The 27,992-nt window shown below is 41.9% G+C and overlaps 2 protein-coding genes across 3 annotated transcripts; one reads left to right on the plus strand and one right to left on the minus strand.

Annotated features, from left to right (window-relative positions):
* Positions 1-449: 449 nt before the first annotated feature.
* On the plus strand, positions 450-15,208 carry cdc42ep1a (CDC42 effector protein (Rho GTPase binding) 1a). Its single transcript, XM_020083422.2, has 4 exons — positions 450-1,967; positions 7,566-7,677; positions 10,017-10,953; positions 13,451-15,208. Exons 3-4 carry the CDS (start codon positions 10,482-10,484, stop codon positions 14,182-14,184), a joined length of 1,206 nt encoding a protein of 401 aa, XP_019938981.2. The 5' UTR covers positions 450-1,967; positions 7,566-7,677; positions 10,017-10,481; the 3' UTR covers positions 14,185-15,208.
* A 328-nt stretch (positions 15,209-15,536) lies between these two features.
* Positions 15,537-27,727, minus strand: sh3bp1 (SH3-domain binding protein 1). 2 transcript variants are annotated; one of them, XM_069517045.1, is made up of 19 exons: positions 27,334-27,570; positions 24,947-25,058; positions 24,793-24,835; positions 23,380-23,484; positions 23,206-23,282; positions 22,797-22,908; positions 22,429-22,505; positions 22,096-22,183; positions 21,932-22,000; positions 21,698-21,788; positions 21,455-21,591; positions 20,934-21,045; positions 20,566-20,647; positions 20,400-20,480; positions 19,652-19,765; positions 19,155-19,252; positions 18,418-18,586; positions 17,867-18,234; positions 15,537-16,039 (listed from the first exon to the last, which is right to left on the minus strand). In XM_069517045.1, exons 4-19 carry the CDS (start codon positions 23,416-23,418, stop codon positions 15,762-15,764), a joined length of 1,992 nt encoding a protein of 663 aa, XP_069373146.1. In that variant the 5' UTR covers positions 23,419-23,484; positions 24,793-24,835; positions 24,947-25,058; positions 27,334-27,570; the 3' UTR covers positions 15,537-15,761. The 2 variants fall into 2 exon arrangements, with proteins under 2 accessions (XP_069373146.1, XP_019938980.2); XM_020083421.2 differs by lacking the exon at positions 24,947-25,058 and having other exon boundaries at positions 27,334-27,727.
* Positions 27,728-27,992: the final 265 nt, after the last annotated feature.

Raw genomic sequence — 27,992 nt, forward strand, 5'->3', positions numbered from 1 at the left:
GCTACAAATCTCCTGATGCTCTAATGATAAACTTGATAAATGAGTCAAACTGAATCCCTCTGAAAGCATAGCTCTTGAAAATACCGGATCCTGATTGGCTAACCAGTGAACATGTTGTCCCACCAAGTGTATGCAGGTGCTCTGGACCAATCAGATACAAGAAACCAAATGTTTCTCTAAGTTTAGTCTCATCATTGCGATTGTGAAAACACTGAGAGGGACCACCAACATTATCCAGAGTCTTGGTCATTGAGAAATTATGGAATTCATTGAGGAACGTCACTGGATTCTGTGTGAATTTTTTATAGAAGTTTCTAAAATAAAAAAGATGTAGGTTTACTGGCAAGACACTCTTTTAAAAAACATGTAAACACGGGCTATATTTAGCCTGTGTGAAATGAGGAAGGGTGTTGTCTATACCAGCGAACAACAGTGGCTTGTGCGTGAATGTGTTTACTTCCGCCTGTCTTCATGTGAGCACTGTAGTGTGTGTGTGTGTGTTTGTGTGTCTGTGTGTGTGTGTGTGTGTGTGTGTGTGTTTTGTATATGTGTGTGTGTGGTACCAGGAGTGTGGGGGTAACGGGGAAGTGTGGTAGCTCACTCAGAAGTGGCATGTGTCTGCGGTGTCATCGGCTGTGCAGCGAATGCTGGCAGACTAACAGACCACCTCGGAGGTTTAACGACAGAGAGGCCTGCTGTGAGCCTTTGAGGACGGGGTGAGGATGCTTCTGTTCCTGTTGATAAGGCTCCGTTTCCTGTTGGACAGGTCAGCGTGGGACCATTGAAATGTGCACTTTATGGCTACACCTCTGACGACTGGATGAAGTTTTGCAGTTGTGGAGCATTTGATAGCGGAAATTCTGTACTCAACTCTGCTACACGTAATTCTTTGGCTTCCTTTAGTGGAGTCATCACAAATGAACTGATGTCATGTTTTTCTGTTCAGTTCAAATCGTTTTTAAACAGAATCCCAAAACACCTAAACTACACATCTCCCATGTTAATATTTAACCATCTATCAAGTGTATCAGCAGGAAATCATTGACAGTGAGATTAGAGTAATTATTTGGGAAAATATGCTTATTTAATATCTTGTCCTTATTCTCATTTGAGTTGAGCTCTGATTATTACAAAGGAAGCCCGACAATGGTTTGCTTTATTCCGAGCTCAGACTACATGACTTTCCCTTCTTGTGATCGAGCATCTTGCAGAAAAAAACAGCAGAAGATAAACATGTTGTAAATGATGCTGTTTCAAGTCCAATTTGAATGTTGGCATTTTTTATGATTGAAGAATCGGCCACCATTTACTTCAATTGTATTGGATGGTGTTCACCCCTGAGACTCCAAAAGTGTTTTGTGGACTCAAACCCTTCACCCACCCCTCCGTCGGCATAGTGGTGAGTAGATGATGAGGAAATTTCCATTTTTCTGTGAACTATCTCTTTAAGGCCCCCCTAATCATAAAAGCCCTAGATCCGCCACTGGAACAAATAAAACAGATCTTAGAGGAAAACTTCTTCCAGCTCCACAACTGAATCTGAACCAATGAGAGCTGACAGCTCAACCCATCATGGAGCCCTGACTTTGGGGACCCCCCCCTAACACCGGTTCATGGTACAGCGCCCCCTGCTTTGGCTGCTAAAGAACTGCATCATCCTTCTTGTTTGTTTACTCGTCGCTTCAGACAGTGTCAACCAGTCAATTTGCACATTGGAGACAGACAACAAGTGGAGGTGTTGACCATGATGCAATGCGTGTGAGAGCCGGAGCTGCTCCTCTGACGGCTCCTACCCTCAGCTCCACTACCCCCGCCCCCTTTCCTCATCCCCTCCGCTGCTGCGCCGCACCACACACCCGGCGCAGCAGCGGGGCAGTCCGGCTGCACCTCCGGCTCCCTCGGACCAAAACCTCCAGCACCTCTGCCACTGGAAACATTATTACCCCGGAGCCTCCTGTTCTGCTGCGGTGAGTTTATCATGTCTGATCACTTTTTATTGGTGCTCTGAAAGACACGCAATGAGTCTGTAATAATAAGAGACACTTTCATTTGGACTCTACTGTAATCTATTGTCTATATTATAAACTTTTTTACATCCTATAATATCCCTTTGCCATGTGCACAACATTTCTATATGTGTTTTATTCTTTTCTAATACTACTGTTTGCAGAAAGAACAAGTTAAAGAACTAATGAATTGCATGTTGATATGGTTATTAGTTATCAGGGGATTAATTATTAGCAGTGTTGCTAGTTGAATTCATACGTCAGAGAAACAAAGCAAACATACTGTTTAATTTCAGATAAAGCAAAACCATTAAGACGTGTAAAAGTGTTGACTGAAACCAAGCTGTTATCAGACAGGGTCCCATGATCAGACTTTATTGTATTGTCCTGGATGAAGTCTTTTCTCAGATCCCAGACACCAAACTCAATCTGCTCATGCAACACTTTTATATTCAGCTCCCCAGGCAGCACCTTTATATACAGTCTACGGGCAGCACGCACTGTATCATTACTATTTCCCCCCACCGCAACCCTGGTCAGAATAAGCTCTGCTGGCAGCGCTTTGATTTTTATCACTCCGTCTTGTAATTACTGTGGTAAAGCATGACATAACGCATCAGTTTTAATACATGTCACCAACATGGCCAAGATGTGCTCCTGATTTAGTGGAACGTGACACTGTGAAGTTGAAGTTGGTGGTCTTGAAGTGTTTTAATTACGGAGGCAAACAGGGAGCAGGGTGTCGGACTCATTACAAATTGGGGGCCGGTGGCCTTTTGACCCCCACGACTGCCAGTGAGCCATGAGGGAGGCCACCATGCGAAATACCACCTACACACACACACACACATACACACACACACACAAACACACACACACACACACACACACACACTGACAGTCACATCGATAGGAGAGCTTGTTGCCCTAGCTAAAGCCCGCCAATAAACAAACACACACAGCAGTGATCAATGAAATGCAACTCTGCTTCAGGCCACATCGATACTTCTAAGTTTGGCAACGCTGCTGGCTCTGTTTTAGTTTTAAAACTCCGGGGCTGCATTTTAGTCTGGACTGAGATGTTTGGAAGCGATGACACAGACACTCACAATCACTTGCTGGTTGGATCTGTTCGGTCAGGACGTAGCCTTCGCTGATTCAGCAGGCTCCTATCACATGACTCCTTTTGGAAGAAAACAAGCGGCATTAGCGTTGAGTACAAAATGGATAATCAGTTGCAAGTGTTGCTGACCCTGTTGTCTTTGCCACCAGCTGTTGTGCTGTTAAATTCTGTTTTACAATTATACAACTGCTTACGTTGTGCAGGAGATGAGTTGTTATTCAAGCGATCTGCGACAATTCCCGTGTGCATGCCTTCCTGTTAACACCGACACACACATGCCAAGTGTATGTGCGTGGTGACATGATATGTTTTCAGATGTGTTAGTATGGACAGGGATTAAAATTGATATGGCGCCAAGACGCTCATGTTGACAGAGATCGTTTTCGTAGCAGCATGGATGAAGCCTAAGTGATAATAAAATATAATCCAATAGACAACATCTAGTGATAAGTCCAGTCTTAGTGGAGATTTGTGACTTTTTCATGTTTAGGCAGCTCTGAAATTCCCCCAGTTCACCACAGAGTAGGCGTAGAGTCTGTCCTTCTAGAGTAAATGCTTTGATATTTCCATGTCGGCCTTCTGTACGCACTCGACTCAGCCAGCAGCAGATGATTAACACATGTGTAATATGTTTCGTGAATGTCCACCTCTCATGATTTTCTCTAATGATACAGTACATGCCAAAGCACTTGATTAAGTAAATGAGCACTGACATTCCCTGTGGTTTTTCCACTGTGTTCAATGTCTTCTCTTTTTTTTTGAACCTCAGTTATACATTCCTTCAAGGCAGACCCTTTGTGACCTCTGGGTGTCATTGACGCAACCGACGAGGAAAGGGTCAGTTGCAGAGGTGCGAACTCTGAATCCAGCTGCTGTATTTGTTTTCGCACTACAGGGTTTTTTGGCCACACATGTTGATGTTGGGAAAACTCCTCCATCACAGTCTGTCATCCCCAAATGGCCACAACTCATTCATCTAACAACATGATCAAACCCCCGGTGAAGGACTATACTGAGTTTTTAGAGACTGGACTGATCAATAACTGGCCAACAACCAGCGGGTCATGTAACAAGCTGGTCGATGTTGTGACTTTCAGCTGTGTGGAGGGAAACCAGGCGCCATCTTGAAATCTGTCAACAAACCTTTGAAGTACTCATATAGTTAAAAGCCAAAAAACCAGAATGATTTTTCAGTCTGCAGTCCAGGAATAGGTTTTTTGTTGATTGATCGTCTGTGAATGTGAACTTTGAACAAATGATTTGGACGGTTGCTCTGGTTGCCAGTCTCCCTGTGTCACTGAAACTATGTGATATAAAACTAAAACCTGAAACTTACAAAACCTGTGTTGTCTCATGTCTAAGTGATGACAAAAGAGACAAACAAAGAAAATGTGTTGGTCCAAGAATTCATGTTAAGAGGTGGTAGGCTAGTAGCCTCATGCAAAAGCATAGAACATGACCATGAAAACCACTTCAGTCAGATCAACAACTCTGAAAGTTTGGTATACCACTTATTTAGTTGTTAACATCATACACACAGAAACAGAGAGCGTACAATTAGGGTAAAACTCTTAATTCATGATCTGTATTTATCAAAATTCAAACCTCTCCATGATGGCAGTGTTTGTATCAGGGATATTTTGGCCTCATTCCTGGACAGTGGGACTAAGTGGAGACATGTCGTCCATCTCTGTATACAGTCCCAGATGCTTGTCATCAGTCAAAATGCAAAGACTATGCAAGCACAGACGTGAAGGACGCACCAGGACACATGTTTTTGTGTGTGACTCTATTACTGTAAAGCTTACTTATTCTGCCATCAATTTTTAAGATTTTCAAATTAAAACAAAAAAAAACATCAGGAAACAGTGTTTTTAACCAGCTTGTGTAACTAATGTTTAATTTTATATTTCATTGATTAGTTTAATTTAATTATTAACACTTAATTAGTTATAATCTGCTAGCCACAACATGCAACTTCACCACTAGATATCACTGAACCTTCAAGTGAGCTCAAATACAGACTATATTCAACATTTGAAAATTCTAATTTCTTGTTACTTCAGCTGACACATACACAAAACCAGTGCATCTGCTGATCTCATATCAGCTCTGCTAACGTGTCAGTCTGGCTAGAGTGCTTCTGTATGCTCTCATCACTTAGCAGTTAAAATGACCCTTTAAATGTTTGTGTAAACAGGTTTCCTGTACCATGGCAATTTAGAAATAAACAGAGATGAGGAGGAGAAGAGAAGAAAAGAATTAAGTTCATGTGTGATCGCAGGAAAGACATTTTGAAAGGAAGAAGCAACAAAGAGCGCAAATTGGGACTGTCGGTTCCAGCAGATACAGGAAGCTGAGGGCCTCGGAGAGTAGGGATATTTATTGAAGCATGAAAATGTTTTCTTGGCTAAGGAGGAGAAGTGTAGCCATGTTTTGCTTGGATTCAGACCTGAGCGTGGACGGTGAAAATAGGAATGTAATTGAAAATCAAAGGGTGAGCTGAAAAAATGCGGCCTTATCTTGTATGTTTGTTCACCTGGTTAGCGGGGTTAGTGAGTGAAGGACACAAGAGGAGAGCAAGAGAGCGGGGAGGGGAGGACCTGTGATAAAACCCAAAGTCCTGCCGCTCTCTTCCAGCAAACTGTAGGAGAGTAAACACTTTTCAGTTAAAGTCGTCAAAAGTAGACAGTGTGTGTGTGTGTGTGTGTGTGTGTGTGTGTGTGTGTGAGAGAGAGAGAGTGTGTGTGTGTGCGTGTGTGTGAGAGTGTGTGTGAGAGAGAGAGAGAGAGTGTGTGTGTGTGTGCGTGTGTGTGAGAGTGTGTGTGAGAGAGAGAGAGAGTGTGTGTGGGCCCAACAGCTGTTGTAGTCAAGCTGTTTCACCCTCCCTAAGTCAGTCAAGACACACACACAGAAACAAAGGAAAGACATGAAAGAGAAGAAGAAGGCAAATAAGAAAAGCAGGGAAAGAAGAAAAAGGAAAAAAAGAGGGAAAGAGAAGGAGAAAAGGAAAGAGGAGCAGCAGGGAAAGAAAGATAAAGAGTGAATGTAACTTGATGGAAAAAGAAAGAGAAGGAAATGGAGAGTTTTCAAGAGGAAATAAATACAAGAGGGCACAAATAGAAAAGAAATGAGAGGGGAAGCACTGAGAGAAGCGGAGAGAGAGAAAGGCAGAAGACAGAATGAAGGAGAAAAAAGGAGATTTAAACCCAAACGTGTTTTCAATCAGTGGTGAGGTTGAGAAGAAAGATGTTTGATGGTCGCAATCGAGAGAAAGACTCCACCGACCGATGCTCTGCTTAGGAATGTGTCCGTACACACACACAACACACAACACACACGGCTCCTATTAAACTGTGGTTACCCTGGTTTACATACAGAGAAGCCACCTCATGAAAATGCTGTACACAGTGACATGGAAATATTTGATTTATCCTGTCTGCATGTGATGTGTGAATGTGCTGAAACCCCCTGAATGGTGACTTTCCCAAAGAAGGCAATTGTAAGACTGGAGCTGAACTGAGCATGATGTTTTAATACAGGGAAGCTTTCATTCATTTCATCACGAACTACAACAGAAAAGAGTTTTTTCCATCGACACGCATTGAGTCCAGCCTCTTTCACTGCTAGGTTTCAGGGTGTTGAAGTGAAGCAGTTTTCACAGAGTTGTCTCTCCACACCTTTGCATGTTTTCAGGGCTATTGTCCGGTGCAGTGTTGAAAAGAGAGATTAGACTACAATCAGTATCTGACATAACACATCAGGGTCTAAAATTGTGCTTTTGATAGCTGCAAGAAAGACGTAGTCTAGGGATGAGCACAAAACCTCCTTAGTGAAAATTTAAAAAAGGTATTTATCAAAGCATGATCTAACCTGCAAACAGGAGAAAGTAGTAGAAGAAGAATTATCAGCGACTATGATTACATGGACAACAACAATCAAACTATCAAAGCAAAATGCTGCAAAATGTGTTTTGCTTATTCAGAGTATGACATTACTCAGGTAAGATAGAGATTAGAAAATAATGCTTACATGTCAGTGTGCTATATTGATGTCCATGTAAACTTAGTCAGACATTTCTGTCTTTCTTTCTTCCTCTCACTTCCTCTCCTTATCTGACCTTTTCTCTCACTCTCATCTTTCTGCATCATTTCTTGTCATCCCTATTTTTCAGTCGATATCTATAATTATATTACGATTATTGTCATTTTTTTAAATTTAAGTTAAATGCAGAGAATGACAATCACCTGATAAACAGCTAAATATGAACGACCTCACTGTGTTTTCACAACCCATAACCATTAATATAACCATTAAATCTATATACTATACATTGAAGCTTTGTTGTATTTATATTGAAAACAAATATATCACGATAATTATTGATATTGTTTTATGGCCGCAGCTCAATGTGTATTCTGTTTCCTCTCTGACAGGAATCAGAACCAGAGGACCATCTGATCAGGGTGGTAGCAGCCTGGTCGTACCCAGAAACAGGTGCCCTACCAGGGGTAATGGAGGAGATGGAGGATTAGAAGATAATCCAGGGTATGTCTGAGTTGCCCCTGTGCTTTTCCGATATTTCCAGACCCAGGGAGTCAGGCTGCTCCCGGGATTATAGCGTTAGACTTATTACCTTTTAAAGAGTAAAACTGCTGGAGTACTTGTGTTCTTATTGGGTTTTCAGGCCAGTTAATCTTAAACTCACAAAACAGAAGAGCCAGTGCAAAAAGAAGAACGGCAGAGAGCAGGGAGGGAGAGTTCAGGCGGGTAGGAGCAATGTTTTTGCCCAGAGGGTCCAGATACATGAGAGGAGTCAGAGGGAGCGACCCCCTGTGAGTTGTGGTCAAAGGTCTTTAACAGGATTACAGGCAGAGACAGAACACCAGAGCTTTCTGTAAGCAGAGTAATTAATGGCCCTGTGTATATTCCTGTAATACTGTGGCTCATTAATTCGACTGAGGTTGAGCAAGACAAACATTTCCCCCTTATTCAGAAGAGCATAATGTCTGCAGTCATGGGGACTTGTTTTGATTAGAGAGGTGGCCAGTGGCTTCAGCGTGGTTCATGGGAAAATGCACATGCTCCCCTCAGGCTCATGGCATTTCAGATTCGACATCACACCTTTGTTATACTGGTCCCTGGTGTCCCTTTGTGAGCCTCGATATGGCTCCGCTCAGCGCTGGTATGTGGCACGCCGCTCCCAGATGCCCCTCTTAAAAAACGCCCAGTCAAGGGAAGTGGAGCGGAGGGCCTGGGAGTGCGGTCAGCAGTAAATTAGAGGGGCTGCCTTGGACCTGACGCAATCTCCATGTCCTGAACCATAGCAGGTCATTAATGAAGCCAGACGGGGGGCTTGCATGCGTGGGAAGCCTGTCGACATTTAGCTGCTGCAGTGGAAAGCTTTTCAAGAGAAACAGAGGTCCTTGTCAGGGCAGCTTTGTGCTATCAAAATATTTTAGAATTGGATATCCATTACTCTGCTGGCAAAGAACAACACTGGGAAAAAAGGGTCTGCCTTCATCACAATTTACGGAGTTCCTAAACTGACAAAAAACAGTATTATAACAGAATACATACTGTAAATGGAGAGTAAATATATATATATAAAGCTAAAAAAGAAACGGTTATTTTCTTACTCTGATTTGTAGCGAGATAACTTACGACTACAGTTGTGAGTAGCTTGTTGGCTGAAATGATTCGTTTCTGTTACAAGTAGGGTCGAGCAATATAGTGATATATAACTGCACTCGTTACAGCCATGTATTTAATCAATTGGATGTCACATTGCGTTCTACCACAGGACAACACAGACTCGGGCAGGACATTTTGGTAATATTGCACAGCCCTGGATCTAAAGGTTTATACAGCAGAGTGAAGCATATGGCTCCTCCAACAATACATGTTTACTTAAGTGAGTTTAATGAGTTCTTGTTAAGAGACTAGCTGGAAAGATTCATTGTATTTAGGTTTTCCAGGTAAGCTAGCCTTATATAGCTCTCTTGTTGCTCAAAGGAAACATAGAAATGGGATATGTAGCATGAAAATAGGAAGTTGATCAATGATTCAATTTCCAAGATGAACAAAAAATGGGAACTAAGAGCTAAGATACGTAGTCCTCTTGCTCAAATGAAAAATATGGAAATGTAGCATGAAAATAAGAAATTGATCATTGCTAAAACGTCCATGTAGACAATAGACTAGAAACCCCAAAAGGAGGTAGTGAAAGGTAAATGAAAAAAGTTAAGTTTCATTTGTTCACTGAATATTTGTACTTACTTCCCTTACTTTTACCAACTGACTAGGAGTAAAAAGAAAACTGTAAAGATTCATGTACATTTTTGACATGATTTTTTAGTTTGTCAGTCTCGGGGCACCACACACTGGCAGCCTAGCGGTGCTGCCAAGTAGCAGCAGTAGTTTTGCTATCAGCAGATTTTCATTATCTCTTCCTATCTCACTGAGCCTGTTTATAAACAGCCCTTGAAGTCAGATGTAAAGTGAATTCTGTGTGACCTTCACGCCAGACAGAGCAGCACAAAATGGAAGCAGGAATTCCCCAAAAGTCTTCCTATTTCATGGATAAGTAGCAGACTTGTTTTTTTTTTGTTCTCACAGAAGAGTGACCGAGGTCTAAATTTAGACGGTTCCAGACCAGCGAACCTTTGGAATCTTTAAAAATCTGCAGAAAGCAATCTGTCCAAAACACAGTGAGGTTACTTTACAACTAACAGTATTCAGAAAAGGGAAAGCAACGCGATCTCTCCCTGAAGTCCACAGAATAAACTGCAAATGTCACGCATTTCTCTCAACATCTGTCAAAATTAAATACATCCCTGTCTGCATTTTAAAGATAGATGTTTTCTCCCTGTTTTAACTCTCAATAGATGGTTCCACAGTGCAACCGCACAACCATTTGCAGCTGGACCTATTTCTGAGCTGATGTTGACAGAACCAGAGCCCAAAGCAAGCCAGGCTACCTGACCACACTCCAACTGGCCCGGCCGCCTCCAGGAACACAACTGCATAGTGTTCTCCACAATTTATGTTTGTTTAATTCAGCCAGCTATGCAGAACAACAAGCTACAAAGAGTGGGACAGAGCTTGGCCTGCACACGATAAACAGAGATAATATTTGAGGGAACTATTTGGTGCTGCAGGCTTCAACTTTCCAGCTCCAGTAATTACATGGTTTGAAGATCTTGGAATAACCTTTCAGAGCTATTTTTCAGGTCCGTACTTTGGACTGAACTGTCAGGGACTTTTGCATAAATCTGAGAGTTAAGTTCAGCCTCTCGGTCGGATTAAAGCCAGTTATTTCTTGGTCCATAAGCCATTTACCTCTTGTGACCATGAATCTTCAGGAAAAGCTGTCGGGCCTAAAAGGTCTGGTCTCACACTCCCACAGCAAGCGCCGCTTCAAAAGTGACCTCACAGTGGAAATGATCAGCCCTCCTCTGGGCGACTTCCGCCACACCATGCACGTGGGCCGTGGCGGCGACGTGTTCGGGGACACCTCCTTCCTCAGCAACCACGGTGGGTCAGCCAACAGTAACAACCGGGACACTGATTCCATCTCCTCCCCTGACAACAAGATCGGAGCGTTCTTCTCCAGGACGCTCCGTCAAATCAGGAGGGGCTCGGACAACCGACCCAGAGAGGGATCCAAGGACCTGTCTCTGCCGCCTCCTCCCATTTCTCCCATCATCAAGAATGCCATCTCCCTTCCCAGGCTGGATGTGGACATGTCTAATGGGAGTCCCACCACCAAAGTGCTATTCCCCAGTTCTCAAAATACGCCAGAGGAGAAGAAAAGCTCTTATGGTGAGTTTGGGAATACTTTTTCTTCAAGTCTCCAGTTACTTATTATCCTCAAAATTACATTTTCCGAAGGTGTGTTACGAATCAATTCCCCTTGTGGCCTGAAAATCACCTCAAACTCTACATCTCCCTTCCTCATTTCTAACTGGGATCTACGAAAAAGCTAATATGATCAGTTCACCTGTCGTCGTTGAGTCTTTTCCAGCAACTGAGTTGATAGGATTGGACTCTTAGGTTTGTGACACCACCCTGGCTCTATGAATCAGTTTTTTTCGAATTGGCTTTAATTTACTTCGGTGTTAAGGTGGAAGTACTCAGCCATGGTGCTGACCTGTAATTATCCTCAGAATATGTTTTTTATCACATAAAGGGACCAGAGAAACTTGATTTTGACTTAAATCTTCTCTAATGGATATTTTTACAACAAGTAGCTGTCTGTGTTGTGATAACAGGTACACATCATTTCTGGCTTTATGATGTATTTCCCCTAAAATAACTGAAAGAAGTTTACAGATTTAATTAAATCTTGGATTGGATTTCCTGACACAAGCTGCATCTTATCTCCAACGAATATTTCTTGATATGATGTCATTTCTTTTATATTACCAGTTATTCAAGTATTAAGTATATTGACTAATCCCAAAATGATGCTTAGGTGTTTTTTTTTATTAAATAGCCACATTTAAAAACAAAAAAAACACATAGTCAAAGATTAAATGAGTTAGCGTCAGTGTTTAACTGTGCTGCCTCAGGGAAACTCATCCATCAGTTCTGGACGGATTTGGTCCAGATGTCCTTATGAATCACCTTGGCTCATAATCAGCAGTACTGATAACGCACAGAGATCTAGACACAACAGACAACAAGCTGTCTGAGAGGCTGTTTAAATGACCCACATTAACACCACACTCACGGCCGAAGCAGTCTGATCTTCCCTGTGTGTGTGTGTGTGTGTGTCGCAGAGTAAAAAGATGATTTTTTTTAAGGTTTAGAAGAAAGGTTAGATTGAAGTATGTAGTGGTTATTTTTAGGGTTAGGGCTAGAATCCAGGAAATGAATATGAGTCCATGTTAAGTCCCCAACGATGACCTATGACAACGTGTTTAAATGTGTGTGTGTGTGTGAATTTCTGAGAATATTGCTCCAGAGTTGGATGACGAGATCCAGATATTTATACAGTTAAATTTACCTCTGCCAAGGAGGTTATGTTTTCATCTACATCTGCCTGATGAAGAACACTGAAACTTGGTGGAAGGATGTGGAAAACCCACTAAATTTGAGTGTAGATCCAGATCAGGGGACAGTTCTAGGATTTTATTTTTCATTCTCTAACATTGTGAGACGTTTCACAACATTTTTGTTGATCTCTCAGAGAATAATTCCTGGACCTTAATGAAAAAAAATCAGGCATGTTTATGGCTGTGATTAAATCCAGTGAATTTAAATATGGTTTCATAAGGGGACTGTTGGGCTTAGGCAGATGTATGAGCTCTACTGAGTGACATTCCTGTTGTGTGTACTCTCCAGTAATTATCCATTAGGCACATGGATGGATGGAGATTCTCCAGGTTTACGCTTCAGAAGCTGGTTTCACTCATGACTTCTGTCCTCTTCTCTGATTAAAATGTGTTAATCTGTGCGATCACGCCCCGTTTTCTTTGGCTGGGACAGTAAACCTCCAGACTCTTGGCCCTGACATTGAGATGTGCTGTGGTAATTTACCCGTTTGGGTCATGGAGGCAGCCGAGTGTGAGCGTGTGACTTGTTAAGTGATCTGGCAGGTCTGGATGAGTCACGCTTCTAAGAACAGAACAACTCTACTTGTCTTCGTCAGTAGACAGGATGTCCTCAGATGGGTTTATACTGCCCCCTGTTGGAGGTGTATGCTAATGTTGAATGTCAAAATATCTTTATTGTCTTAATACTCAGGTACAAAGGTATTATTATATTAAAGTGTAAAAATAAGGTGAATATAAGCATGTAAACAAAAAAAAACAAAAAAAAATTGATCTAACTTTTTTCAGGTAAATAAAATACAATCTCAAATTTATGTTATTCAAATGCAGTGTCTGTGGTGACTATCCCTCTCAATATAACAATCATAACTTTATATTTATATAGCAACTTTCAAAACAGCAGTTACAAACCGCTTCTTTTAGGTGCAACTGGTTATGGATAAAGAATCATTTATAACAATGGGATATATGCTTGGTTGCTTTCTTTACGAAAACCTCACACCATAAAACCACAACTTGTGTTTTGATCACTTAGAGTCGAAGAGGTGCTGCTTGGCACGTTTCTAGTTGTTTCCCCTTCACTTCCAGTCTTTTTGTTAAGCTAATCATCCCCTGGCTGTAGCTTGATACCGTCCTTACACACATGGGAGTGCTATCGTTTGTCTCGCCTAACCTCAAAATGTTGAAATATTCCTATGTAATGTAGCGGAGACAGAAAACCTCAGCCTTGATTTCATGTTTCAATGTCTGTGTGTGTCCCTCAGGTCTGGAGTCCGGCTTCGTCACTCTGCCTCGTCTCTCCCGCTCGGAGCGTCAGCAGCCCTCCATCTCCCTCCCCACTTCCTGCTCCCCCAACATCCACCGAGGCTCCCTGACCGACCCCACGGACGCCATCTTGTCCACCTGCTCTGCTACGATTGTGACCTCTCACGCCAAACCTGCCACCAGCACCGCCACCGCCTACTCTGACTCGCTCCCCTCCCTCACCTCCCTGGACACCTTCACCTTTGACCTCGGCCCCTCCCTCATGAGCGAGGTGTTTGGCCTGATCGACGGCCACCCGGAGGAGCACAGCCATGCCTGGGAACGAGAGGAGGTGGGTTCAGCAGGTGGGCTGACCAATGAGGGATCGGAGATGGACTCAGCCACTATCTCATACGTGGACTCCCTGCTGAGGGAGGACTGTGGTGGCAGGAAGAGCCCACATGCAGTCGACTGGGAGGAAGAGGAAACTGTAGTGGAGGAGAACGAAGTCGGGCTCTCTGTTAAAGTGCCTGATGTGGTGATGGGGTCTCCTGAACGAGCGAGGTTGGGAATGGGGATGGAAAGTGAGCGGTTCCAGAGCGCTACGGATATGCTCGCACGCCATTATGGCGTTGGCCACTTAAAGGGACAGAGCAGGGTGGAGGCTGCTGACTCAGAGATGATGAGCATCAGCCAGCACAAGAAGAAAATGTCTTACAGTTACATGGACGACGAGGACGAAATCAAAGTCTGAGCTGAGCAAATCAGAGAAATTTCATTTAACTAAAACATTTGATTCTTCTGCAATTCCAATCAATTCAATCATCTAAAATGTTGCAATGGTCAACGAGGCTGGCTCTGTTGACAGGACGACCATAAATACATCAACCTGCATTCAGTCTCCTTCATACTGCATCTTTTACCTTTATAAAACTATTCTTCGAGGATGTACAATTTTGATACCTGTGGCTGAATGTATTTTAAAGGAGTGAAAGACTCAATGCTGCAAGTTTCCAAGCTCAGCAGAGAAAGGAAGACTGTGTTTTCCCAAAAAGACTGAAATGAAAAAAAAGAGTGGAAAGAGAGGATGTACCATAGAATGTGAGATGGGATAAAGGTTGGAGGAAACATTATAAAACCTGTCATTCACTTTATACATACGATAATACACATGTCCTCACACAAGAGGGGAAATTATTCTCTATGCAAGTTCGTCTCTGATGAGCAGACAGAGAGGACATTAGAAAAATAGATTTAATCTTGCTACAACCCTTTGCCGTCACTACAATCTCTCGTCAGCTTTTCACTCAGGAATAAAATACCAGGAATGAAAAAAAAGGGAAGAGAACTCATGAGAGATCTGGAATCTCAGGATCAACCTCAGACAAAAGATAAACCACAGAAACTTGTCAGCTGTTGAACTGCTTGGACTGAGGGAATATGACGACAAGTTAATACCGGCGTTTGCTTGAAGCAATTAAAGCCTCAATCATATACAGTATATGTTCATTTTATGTTGCAAACCTTTTCTTTAGATACTCAGTGCACCTTTTATCATAAAATGAATATGAAGTCCGACTCCTGTATTGATTTTTATAGAAGAACTGTCATTTATATATTCTTTTATACAACTCGAAGATATCAACTGACCTCCTATAAATATGTACTTACAGTATGAGCACCTGCAGCACATAGTGCAATTCACTTCCATATGCTGCAGTCAGTACCAATGATATAATACGATGATATAATTTGACAATAAACATGTTTTTAATGAGGCTGAATATGGTTTTATTTACATGTGTTCTCATGTATAACATGTTTCTTATCTGCAGTACTGATCTGAAATCCTGAAAGATTAAAAGTCAAAGAGCTAAAAGCAGCAGAAGCCACAGAAATCTGATGAAAATGACATGAATTCAAATTGACCACAGCCATCATCCTTTCTGTGAAAAACAGACTTTGGGTGGAGTTTCATTTAACAACAGTCAAACCTCACTTCAGCCTTGAGGTCCATTAAATCATTTGCCAGCTTAAATGAACACTGTGATGGTGTAGATTTATGGAAAAATACAACCTAAAAACATTTTTAAAAAACTGGCAGACTTTTTTTGGATGTGGATTCATTTATTGCTTTAGATATTTTTGTTTTAACCAAAAAGACATTGCATTCTTGGAAATATCGGACATCAATAGACAAATAAATAAATGGTACCGGTTATGGAAAACATGGGCAGAACCAAAAAATGCAAATATAAAATACATCCTGGAAGGCACTGAACAGCACAATAACAATGTTGAACAATAGGGAGGACGTGTTTCTAACGTCTTTCACGGTGCTACAGAGGGAACTTCTTTGGCCTGTGATGGTGGAGGAAGTGGTGGAGGGCATTTTGGTGCTCTGAGTCCAGGCTTTTTCGGTGGAGGCTTTTTCAGGGCGGCTGCCTGAGCTCTGGGTGCGGGTATTGGCTGGGTCCCAGTCTCTGCGGCCGCTTTGGCTGTGGCTGGGTGTGGAGGGGCCTGAAGCTTGGGAGGCCCAGGGGCTTTCGGCTGCTTGGAGAACTGAACCGTCACGTCGCTAGCTTTGTTCATGCAGAAGGATATTTTTGCTGTATAAAAGTGGGAATATAAGGAAGAGACTGATCAGGGTGTGTCCATAGACTGTAAATAAACATGGTCTCCACTTCCTTTCACTATCCAGAAGTGAAGCCAAAATATCCTGGATATGAATGCTGCCATCTTCTGCAATTGGAGCAAGAGTCTGCACAGCTGCAATACACACACTAGAACAATGGCGAGTCCTTCTCAGCGGTCCATCATGATGTTTTCACACTCATCAATTAATTAATTAAAACCAAATAAATTAGGGGAAAATGAAAACTTGGACAAACATAAGTGTGATAAGAAGTACCTGAAATGATAGAAATTTTAATTTAGAAAAATGTATTTGATGTGTACTTTGACTTTTTAGTTTGGTCGTTCTCCCATCCACTTACATGGATGATGCATGGTTTATGAGCTATACTGTAGCCAGCCACCAGGTGGAGATTGATTCTATACAGTTCTTTTCAGAAAGCAGAAATTAATGTTTCTTCTACTGTCCACTAAATGAACCTTTGATGGTAAAAATTTTAACCTTTTCTTACCTTACTACCTTATGAAATGTTTTTAGTTCAAACATCGCTATAATTTCTAATTGAAGAAACAACATAATCTTCTTACAGACAAAAAATGAATTCTGCTGAAGCCTAGCTAATGCTAATGTAGTGTAAGTTATCCTTTAGATCCTGCTGAACAACTGATATACAGTAGTTTGGTGACTGTGTCTCTCCTTTACATTTTGCATTCCATTAATTAAGCATGATTTTCCCATAATTATCACAACTGACCACAATGTCAGCTGTTTAAAAGCTACATCATTTCACTTTATCTCAATTTCAAAGACAAATGTCCCCAATCTTCTGAGCATATTTTTTTGTCCCAATTACTAAATGGTGTTGAATTTCAGTTAGATTTTTTGGGGGGAGAACTATAATTGAAAGTGAATTTAACATTGTGTGGTTCTTTATATTACAAAATGCCACAATGGCTTCTGTTGGTTAAAATCAGCTCTGAGGTAGTTACAACAATGACGCATGACGTGAAAGGTAGATATTTTGGTCAGTGGTCTGAGTCTTCCTGTTTCCTGTGTACTTCCTGGTTGCCATGGCGAGCGGTACTTTATTTTCTCTCCATCGACAAACCACTGAGTTGATTTTGTGAGAGGAAAAGGGTAGCAGTGAAGAATCTGTACACAACGTTACACAATAGAAGGATATATAAATAATGAGGCCGGTCTGCGCCCTCAGCCCTGAAACAACAATGAATGATGGGACTGTCGCTGCTGTAGGAAAACAAGTGTGAGGCCACTTAAAGGGGAAGTCCACAAATTTTACACATGATGACTGTAAGGATCTGTAAGTTGATAAAGTGACACTGATGATGTCAAAGAGATGTCATCCAGGTCATCTGAGACTGAAAGCCTCCATTGTGAACTTCAGATTTGATAGATGTGGCAACAAGAGATGTAGTTGCATCATGGGAAATGTGGGATCCAGTGTTTTCAGGACTTGATCTGCCCAACGGACTAGAAGTCAAGAACTTTTGGAGTCTCTTGTACCAATTCTGACCCAATGTCTTTGTGAGTGTGCCACCGTAATAAACGTGTGAGGCTAAATATCTTTCATGTCTGTATGTTCCTGAAAACAACAACCTAGGTGCGAACACACCCATGGTTTCTGAGGTTTTCACTTAGTGCTTTGGTTATGATTTGTTTTCAAAAGCTTTGCCATTATGAGATTCTATCAGTGTGAGCAAAATGTGAGTAAATCCTTCAGATTTCATACACAACTCTATCTGTTTGAACATAATGTTAGACTCAGTGGACTTTGACTTACGTTTGTGCAGGGAGGTTTGCTTCAGCATCATTGTGGGAGAGCGTGGAGGTGCCTCCAAAATGGACTCCAGCTGGCCTTTATCCGAGCACTGCTTCTGGGTGGGGGTCTTGGTCTGACCTGGGTTTGGCGTTGATCCCGTGACCCGAGGAAGCGGACAAGGGCTCTGGTTCGCCGTTGAGCTGCCAACAGCGGAAGTATTGGAGGCCAGAATGGGGTCGGGAGTGAGAGATGATAAGCCGCTGGACGTTGTGTTTTTCTGGGTTAGTGCCGTTGGCTCAGCTGCAGGGCTGGCCCATGTGGAGGTGCCACTGCGACTCACAGAGCCAGATTTCAACAGGAAGAAGCTGCCACTGTCCTGAGAGGCTGCGCTGATGGGAAGAAAATTACAAAAGGTTAATGTTTTTCTGTAAAAAATACCGTGTCTAGTTAGTACATAAACCTACCTGCAGCTTTAGTTCTATGTCACAGGAAAGATCAGTAAGTTTGTCAATATTGTCAATCCATTGATCATTTGAGACTTAGCTGCGAATAAAGTCCTGACATAAGGATACCTGTTTGTCTTGGAGAGGGCGAGGTGATAGGATGAGCCGGAGGAGGTTGTGGATGAAGAGGATACTGCTCTACTCAGTTTCTCCTTTTCTGAGATCAGAGACGGTGCAAGAGGAACAGGAATGGTCACATCTGGGAACTCAGGAAGGTCTGGGATCTCAAAGGATACAGCTGACCAAAACAAGATATGGAAAAAAATGTTTTGCGAAATCAAATAGACGTCTTTTCATCACACAGAATAATTAACCCTAACCCTGTTTATATGGTGATGATGAATTAGTGCAGATTTGAGAATATAGTGACACTGCTGTATGTATGTATACATTCACTGCATTTTTGTTATGTTTTCAAACACAGTGGAACAGAACACACAGAAAATATGTGCAGTTATGAATGCCTGTCGTTATAGCAACCTGTAGATTTTGCAAAGAGCTAAAGAGATCAAAAGTTTGGGAATGATATTTAATCAGATTTAAATCTTGTTTACCTGGATTCCCAACCAGTATAACAAACTGATAAATATTGTACCAAAAAATAATAATCAAGTGTGATCAAGTAAGAAATTACTAATTGCTTACCAATCCATACTCGATGCACAGAGAGTAAGTGAAACAAAAGCATCAATGTTTAAGTGTCACTGCTGAGATTTACCTCATCGTTACTGAGAGAAATTATTAAAAGCCAAAACTGCAAATCTGATAACTTTTAAAATAAGTTAACCAGAACCACCCCGACATACCTTCAGGGAAGAGGCTGGAGCTGTGCTGAATAAGAGGCTCGATAACTGTGACCACCTGGACTGAAGAAGCTGACGCCATGTCAAACAGAGCAGCTTCACTAAAGAGACACAGAGAAGCAGAGGAAACAACAAGAGGTCAGTCTGAGAGAAAATGACAATTTATCACAGACCTGGTATTAACCGTCCTGAGAGAGCTGATCAAAAGTGGTCCACGCTAAGTTTTTCTGTTTACACTTGGTGTTGAAATGCTTCTTGAATCGCTCCATATACAAAAAGAGAGATCTCTGCAGGCCGACGTTTCCACCATAAGCTGCCCATCAAGTAATTCATACACAGAAAATAATTTCTCATTATTGTGAGCAGATGTTCTGGTTCATTTATAGCACTGATGCTCAACTGAAGATGAGGAAAAGGAAGGACAGGCCGAACAGGGAACATGAACGAGTGGAGTACGGTAACAGTGCACACAGTATCAAGACAAGTTCTTTCATACGCACCCTTCAGCTCGGGGCCAGAGCAGGTTGGGCCCCAAGACGATGGCGATGTTACTGGGGCTCATCTTGTTCACAGCCTGCTGCTCAGACAACAGAGACAAAAACTGCACCAGATACCTGACAGAGAGACGGAGGAAAACACAAAGACTGGGTAATGGAAGGAGACATGGGAGTTCAGGGAGGATCAGTCTGTCGTCATCACCACCTAGTGGCTTTCTGTAGTACAAGTCATAAACCCTGCCTCCTCCATATTAGTGAATGGGACATGTACCAAACAAAAAAAAAGTCAGACTACACATAAAATCATTTGTTCTGTCTTTTTAGATCTTTTTTTAGCACACTGATGTATGTTCAAGGGATCATTTTCTGTTCTTATTTTTTATTAGTTATATGATGTGTCACAATTGGTCGAGCATGTGTATTGGTGGGACCTCACTACCGCGGCTCCATCCCCCGTTAACTATTGCTCAGACTCTGGTTCCAAATGTGCAAGATGTATATTTGAGCTTCATTTCTGTGTAGGAGGAAGTGGAAACTTGTCATCCATACAGCTAAATCAATGAATGATAGCGCTACAGGAAAGGTCAGGGCATCGCCAAAGTCAGATGTATCACATTTTGGATCAAAGTGATGTGGAGTGACCGACAGACTGACATTACCATCTGTAGCTGTTTCACTAATGTGACTAAAAGGCATTTCGAAAGTGAAAGTTCATGTGGAAGAAAAGAGCATGATCAGATCGGGCACAAACCTGAGGTTGTTGTAGTTTTCAGGTGGGAGTTTCTTCAGCAACACTCTGAACTGCTCCAGTTTCTCTGTCAAGTCTTTTTCCCTATGAAGACACAGACCAAACTCAAGACACAAACCTGAAACCACAGTGAAATGAGAAATATTTTGAGTGTCGATGCTACACACACCCAGCTGCTTTGAACCAGTCTTTGCAGAGTTCAAAGGTCATCAGGGGCTCGGGCAGTTCTCGAAGGTAACACTTCAAAGCTCCTGTCATCGGATTCACAGACAAACAGTCCACAATCACAGCAGTGTTTAATCAGTTCAAGGTGAAATATACTTACAACAAAATGCTCTGCTGACTTCCCTCACTGCTTGATAAAGTAGAGTGATTTTAGGTTACTGCTCTAAAAATTCTCCAGCATACAGGAACTGATTTATTTCGCATGTGTGGAAGTTATAACGGGCTGAGTGAACCGAAGAGGAACAGTGAAATGAGCAGTGAAAGTCAGGTTGGCTGATCAGACATAGAGAAACACCCGTGACTAATCTTTACCGGCCACAGCGTGTGGGTCCATGCTGAACTCGCTGTGGTCCACTGTTCCTTGATCCAGGCAAGTCTTCAGCCTCTTCACCACCGAGGCTGCCGCCGCCAGACGGAACAGACCCTTGAGAGGCAAGCGAGGAGAGGAGCAGTGATTAAGTGGGAGAGCTAGTGTTTAGACCCAATGTTTTGTCTGAATTTAGAAGTAAAATGCAAACAGTATGCAAGTCTTTCGTGATTGCGGTGCTCTCTGATAATATTGCATAAAGGAAGCATACATGGGGTAATAAGTATCGGCCCTAGAACACAACCTTGTAGAATGAGTTGACTATTATTTTTGGACATGTAAGAGTCCTTGCTCTCATCAACAAAGCGTAATCTGATAAATACAAATTAAACCAGCCTAGTGCTGTTTCATTAACCCCAAAGACATGTTCCCTTCTCTGCAAAAGAATCGTGTGATCAGTTGTGTCAAATGCTGTGAGATCAGTACAGAGACAAGCCTGATTTCTTTTTCATCCCATCACTCCTACCTCCTCTCCCATGCCCGTTCTCAGCAGCATGTGAATACACTCCTGGATGGGTGTGGCGATTTCTCTGTCGCTTTGAGACAGATGAGACAGCAGAGGCTCCCCGTAGACTTTCTTATTGGAGAGGCCCAGCATTGGCCCTGCACAATCAGACAGAGCACACAGGGGAAATTAGCACATGTAGCAATATTGCGTCAATATTGTGACGGTGGAAATATACGCTCAGATAGACACACACAAGTTCACCATTTTGACTGTGATTCTCTTTGAGCTCGCTGATGTTTTTGTCCAGGAACTCGTGTGAATGTTTGTGGTATTCTGCTTGCAGCTCGAGAAGCTACATTTGTACAAACAAAAGAGGTTGTGGATATGAGAAGCTGAATGAGTAAAGATTACAAAGTTAGACATGAACACTTTAAAATTCATTCAGATGTAAAAAAAAAACCAAAACCCCGTAAAGCAATCACAACTGCAGCTCACACGAATGAAGTAATTAGCATAGGAATCTTCTTTTGTTGCAAAGTGGTACAGATCTGCAGAGTACTGGTCCTGCAGAGACAGAAAACATCAAGAATAAACCATTTACTTCACAGAGCTACTGGTGGGGGTTCAGTGTCTTGCTAAAGGACACAAGGTACTCTTACCTTGATGCTCTCCAACTTCCTCCATGCCTCTTCCACTTCCTCCCGAAGCCCCTCCTGCTTTGCCTGGGGACCAGTGCTGGCCTGGCTCCTGGCCACAATTATACACAAAGAGGACATTCCATTGATTTTCTGGAGACTTTCTTACCTGAACCATAGTAACTACTCTTCTAACCCTTACCCCAACCTCAACCAAACACATTTTCATATTAAAATGTTTACATTATGAGGAATTTTTTCTCCCAATACGGAAGAAAAGTCCCAATATTGTGACTATATAAACAAATTTAGGTCCCCACAACATGACCTAACCCTGAGTGAGGCTGTGTACCTCACCTGATTCTTGCATTGTTCCAGTCTGTAGTGAGCTTTGTAAATTGCTTCTTGTTCTTGAGAATCTCTGGTAAATCATCCTAAAAAGAAAACCAACAAGGGAAAAGTTCTGAGACTAAACTTTTTAAATATTGTGTGGCCTTTTCAGTGGTGACTGAGCTCTATATGTGTTTGTTTTTGCAATAAACAAGAAAATACAAATGAGCCAGTCAGACGCTCTGAAGCACGAAGACAAAATAGCACGAGCACTTGACATATAACTAGTACCATGTTTTACAATGGTTGTGAGTATTTTAAGATGCAGTGCAGCCGTGGTTTAAGTGTTCATGAGAAGTCTGACGGAAGTTTCTCTTTGGTAGCTGCTGTCTCACCTCGCTGAGCTTGTTGAGCGGCACCAGGACTTCCCTTTCCAGTTTCATCTCAAAGTCGGCCAGCATGCTGGCCAGCATCTTCTCCATGAAACAGCACATCTCCAACACCTTCCTGCCACACACACAGAAACCATCAAACACACACTGTAGAGTGCCTGCAACAACACCTGCAAATATATATAATATTCTGATCCAACATGGGACTCCCTCATGTCTACAAAACATCTGATGCATCATTAGACAAAGCAAGAGACATGGAATTAATGGCAGCTCATCTTATTGCTCTATCAACTCTATGACTATAAATAAACAATACAGTAAACAGAGGGTCTACACAGGGTGGGGGACCAAAGTTCAGAGTGAGTATGTATGTATGGATAGATAAACTGCAGAGGATCAAACCCGTCACCTGATAGAGGACTCTGCGTCAAAGTCTTTGAGGCTCTCTGCGATACTGACAGACAGCAGCATCAGAGGGAGCTTTTTCTACGGAGAGAGAAGTGGGTGTGACACCTGTCAGCGACCAATCAAATATGTTTCCAGAGATGCTGTGGATGCAGTAAGTCTCCAAGTGTCTGAGTACCATTCGTCTCTCAGCCTCCAGCCCGGGCTGACTCTGCATGCAGCCCTGCAGCTTCTTGTAAACGACCTGGGCCGCCTTTTTGGCTGGTTCCACCCGCTGCTCCACCTTCATTCATTTATGCAGTCACACACAAACAAACAAATCATTGTCTAAACATTGTCTATAATAAAGTGTGCACTCATTTGCATAGTTTTCAAGAGCAGAAGTCATTAGTGCCAAGATTTTGATAGAGGGTTTTTTGTACTTCTCTTTTTAGCACCACATCAGAAAATACTGACAATATCCATCCCTGTAAACAATCAGAAGTGAGACAGGGATAAAACTGGAAAAAAAATATTTTGAGAAAACTGTGTGACGTAATGATGTAATGTATGGAAATTGTAATGTGCAGATATGAACAGAAAAAGGTGTGTAACTTAAGTTTGTTAATTTGCTCTCTGGATGTTTTCTTTCCACAAGAAACAAAAAAATGTACTTCAACCTGTGGAGTCTCGATTTAAGGTCCGGTGTGTAAGATTTAGGAGAAAGGGAACTATGGGCGGATATTTAATGGAGAATAATCCTCATAGAATAGAATAGAATAGAAACTTTATTGTCATTGTACAACATACAACGAAATTAAGGTGCAGCTCCAGAAAGTGTTTTAAGGGAGAGTTGACCCACCACCAAAGAAGCCCGAAAGTAATATTTACATTCACATTAGTGCAGCGCACACACACATCCACAAACACCCACACACACCCACACTGGTCCACACACACACACACACAAATATGAATCGAACAGATCCTACAGTGCAAATGGAAAATGGACGATCATTTATACTCGCATTCAGTGCACTCAAGGTATATAGACTCAGCTACACACACACAGTAACATGATGTTTTCACTAGTTCATTTCATCTAAATTGTATGAATTGTAGTTTTCTTTACCCCAGAAAAGACCCTTTATATTTAAATACTTTATATTTACATGCAGGGGGTGCTCTCTACGGAGGCTGCCATGTTTTTTACATTAGTCCAGACTGAACCAACTAAACACCTTTTGTGTTTTTATGACAACTGAAGCTGCCACAGGTTCTTTTTCATGTTTGGAAGGAGAGGGTGAGGTGAGGGGTGTTCAGCTGCAAAATATAATGTCAACACTAGATATCACAAAATTCTACACACTGTACCTTTAAGTTGCTTTTAACATGGTGTCTCGTGTTGTGATGAACCAGTCACCAAGAACACTCAATCAAGGTGTGTGCGATAAATTTCACATTTGGGTGAGAGTGTCTTCTAAAGCTCATTGAACACATCATTTACCAACAAGCACATGGACGAAGCAGTAACTATAACTGTATTGTTAGTAATGTGTTATTCATGCTGGTATTACTTGTCAGGATGAGACAGAGTTTTTCTTTTTCTCACCAGTACCAGGTCCTCGTGTAGTAGTTCAGTGGCATCTTGTGACCTGATGATGTGACACAGAGTTGGTTAGTGAACGTAAACTCTCTGATGTCAGATAACAAGCTTCAATTTCAACATTCAAATGTGGTTTCTAGTTATTCTATTATTGTCTTACTGATTTGCTGGTTATTTTCTCAATTAATCTCATCTATTAAATTCACATTTCCATCACAGATCTTCCTTCTCCTCTTCCTCCCACCAACACTGCCATCTTGTCCATTTGGAGCCTGTACAGTAGTGAAAGGGGGATGTACTTTAACTTTTTTATTTGGTCCTTGTCCCATTTATTAGGCATGGAGGAGGCTGGGTTTATGACCTACACAGCAGCCTGCCACCAGGGGGCTATTGTGACACTGCCTTCACTTTAGTGGCGCTGTCATGTCGTCCATCTTAGCTGCGTGCTGGACTGTTCGCAGTCTTTGTGCTAAAATGAGCTAAGTAGAAGCTGATGCTAACTTCATATCACTTACTTAAGATTAGAAATAATCATCAAATACAAACTGGTATATCCATTGGCCAACTGTGGTAAACTTTTTTTTAGATCAGCCTGAAAAACAACACAAAGCCAACAAGCTGAATGTGAAATGTGAGGGTTGTCTGTGGTTTACTGCAGCACCAGCACTGAGAGAGAAATGACGGTTAAACACCACAACTCTGTTTCGCCTCCGCTGTGGCATGCAGTCATGGGAAAGGGGAGGTGAAAGAGCTCAGCAGAGATGAAGCGCAACACGTGTCTCTGCTGCTGTCAGAACATCTTTAAGTTAGTGATGCAGAAAAAGGAAGCCCAGCCCAGTTTGAAAAGAGGTCAGATGAGCTTCAGCACATCCTAGTATGTACGTTTTTGTTTTCCCCAATGAACTTGTCACCTGACATTTCAAAACACAAAGAGGAAGAATGCATGAAGCTCACGTCATTTCCTTTTTGTAACTTTGGGAGATGTTACATTACATGCCAGCAAATGTAGCGTAGGCTTTATAAGGAGAGTTGAAGCGAGGGTTGGAAATCGAGTAAAAGATATCAAGAGCAGGCCAAACGATACTGCCCACGCCTTCCCATCAGCCCTGATGTCAAAGCTACACCCCCAAAACACATGAAGCCAACTTTTCCACCACGTGCTTGCTAATTTCTTATTGGTCGTGTTTATTACAGTCATGCGAGGATCACAGGCAAAAGCTTTTTATCCTTTTTCAGATGACTTTATTCGTTGATGGCTTTCAGGGGCGTGATATTTCAACAAATACGATTTTACACACATTATCAGCCCTACCTTTAAAAGTGTGACACTGTTGATCTAAGAATCAAACAGAATCAGTAAACTGCTCCACACAAAGTGAACACTGACGTCTCCCTCGATAAAAACATACTGTACATTACATGTGAACACTTAGAATGCATGCGTGTGCTACTGTGCATAATGTCTGTGCATGTGTTTATCTCATCAAAAGTCACAGAGCTGAAGCAAAGTGAGAACTCGGTGGAGGGATGTTTGTAGCTGAAGTGCACGTTGCTCTGCTGCAGATGCATGGTGTGTAGGTTTATTGTTACACACACACACACACACTCAGACAAAGTGCAGGGGTATGATTTCATCACCCACTCGGTTGCAAAAACTCTCAAGACCCGAGGTAATCGACTTGTTATCAACCCAATACTTGAAGACAAAGTGACACCTTCTCGTGAGGAACAGACTACATATGCAGAGAGGTGAACTGATAAGACGAACAGAAAAATGAAAACAGTGATGATAATTCAGACAGAAAAATTGCAATAATCTATTTACGTTGTGTCACGATTTCATTTCCCGTTGCAGAGATGTCACACGCTTGTCCCTAAAAAAAAAATACCCAAGCAGCATGTCTCTTTCAAGAGGAACCAGCAACTGTGGCATTCCCGCTCTACACGCTTTCCACCACCGTATATGCAACAGTGAAAATGAGAACATGGTAAACCAAAGCAGAATAGAACGTTTCCTCAAAGCAGAATAGCACTAAAACGAAAGCTTCTCCAGCATACTGTGTCAGGGAGTAAAAGGCTGTGGATTTGATGAAAATAGATACATAAAAGGCTTTAATACTTAAAATATTACAAATGATTTGATTTGATTTTACTATTGTATTTGTATTAAATGTGCCTCAGAAATAAGTTTGACGTGAGATCGTCCGTACTTAGATTAAAACTCCGATCCTTGAAGAAAACTGATGTAAATTCACGTTATCAAGCGTCAAAGCTAAAGATTTTTGCTGAACTGAATTTAAACTTTTCATTTACAAGTGAAACATTGTGTTCTTTCTTCTCTCACTAGTTATAGTTGCACTTTATAGTGCAACTATGGTCTCAAACATCAGTGTGACTAACATGGTCATGTGTAAACTATAAACATTATATCCATCACTAAAACATACCAGTTTCTGGTTGAAAGCACTCGAGTGTGGGAAAATAACGAGCTACATAAGTGACAGTTTCAATGCAACAGAATTTCTGAAACTCAGAAGTTTCACTTACTTTGCTGCAGAGCTGAGCTGCTTCAGGATGCTCAGAGACTGTCGGAGCATGTCTGCAGCGGAACCTGACCAGCTTCTCTACCTCACCCCCCACCTGAGTCCTGCTCAGGCCCACTGAGTGTCACTGCTTCACAACACGTCCACGCAGGGCCGTGCTACTTCTTCAGGTGAAGAAGGTGGAGCACAGGCCCGTTCTTCTCTGTGTGTGCGTGTTATCGTCAGTTTTTGTTCTGGTTTCAGGGGTGTGCTCTTAAGTAACAGCAACACAAGTCAGTGAATGAGGAAGTTGCACAGATGAAGTGTCAGCTGCGGGTGGAAGAGAGATTTTGTTTGTCAGGTTTGACTGCCACACTTTGTTTTAACAGTCTGTACTGATGATGATGATAACTCCGACATTACACAATGGACTTAAAATGGGTTTTATTTTGAAGAATTTACTTTTGACAAATCTCATTTCCAAATATCCTCGCAGCCTGCGGTTAGTCAGTGCTTCTGTAAATGACAGTGTGTGTGGACAGATGTACAGAGGTAAAAAAAACTCAACAAAAGGGGAAACTGTGACTGCTGCTGATATGTAGTTTTAAATCAGTGCAATTTAAATGTCTGTTTTATTTGAATATGGGCAATACTCAGTCCTACAATATTTTTATAAGTTGGGCT

Source organism: Paralichthys olivaceus, chromosome 21 (assembly GCF_024713975.1).
Source record: "Paralichthys olivaceus isolate ysfri-2021 chromosome 21, ASM2471397v2, whole genome shotgun sequence".
NCBI lineage: Eukaryota > Metazoa > Chordata > Actinopteri > Pleuronectiformes > Paralichthyidae > Paralichthys > Paralichthys olivaceus.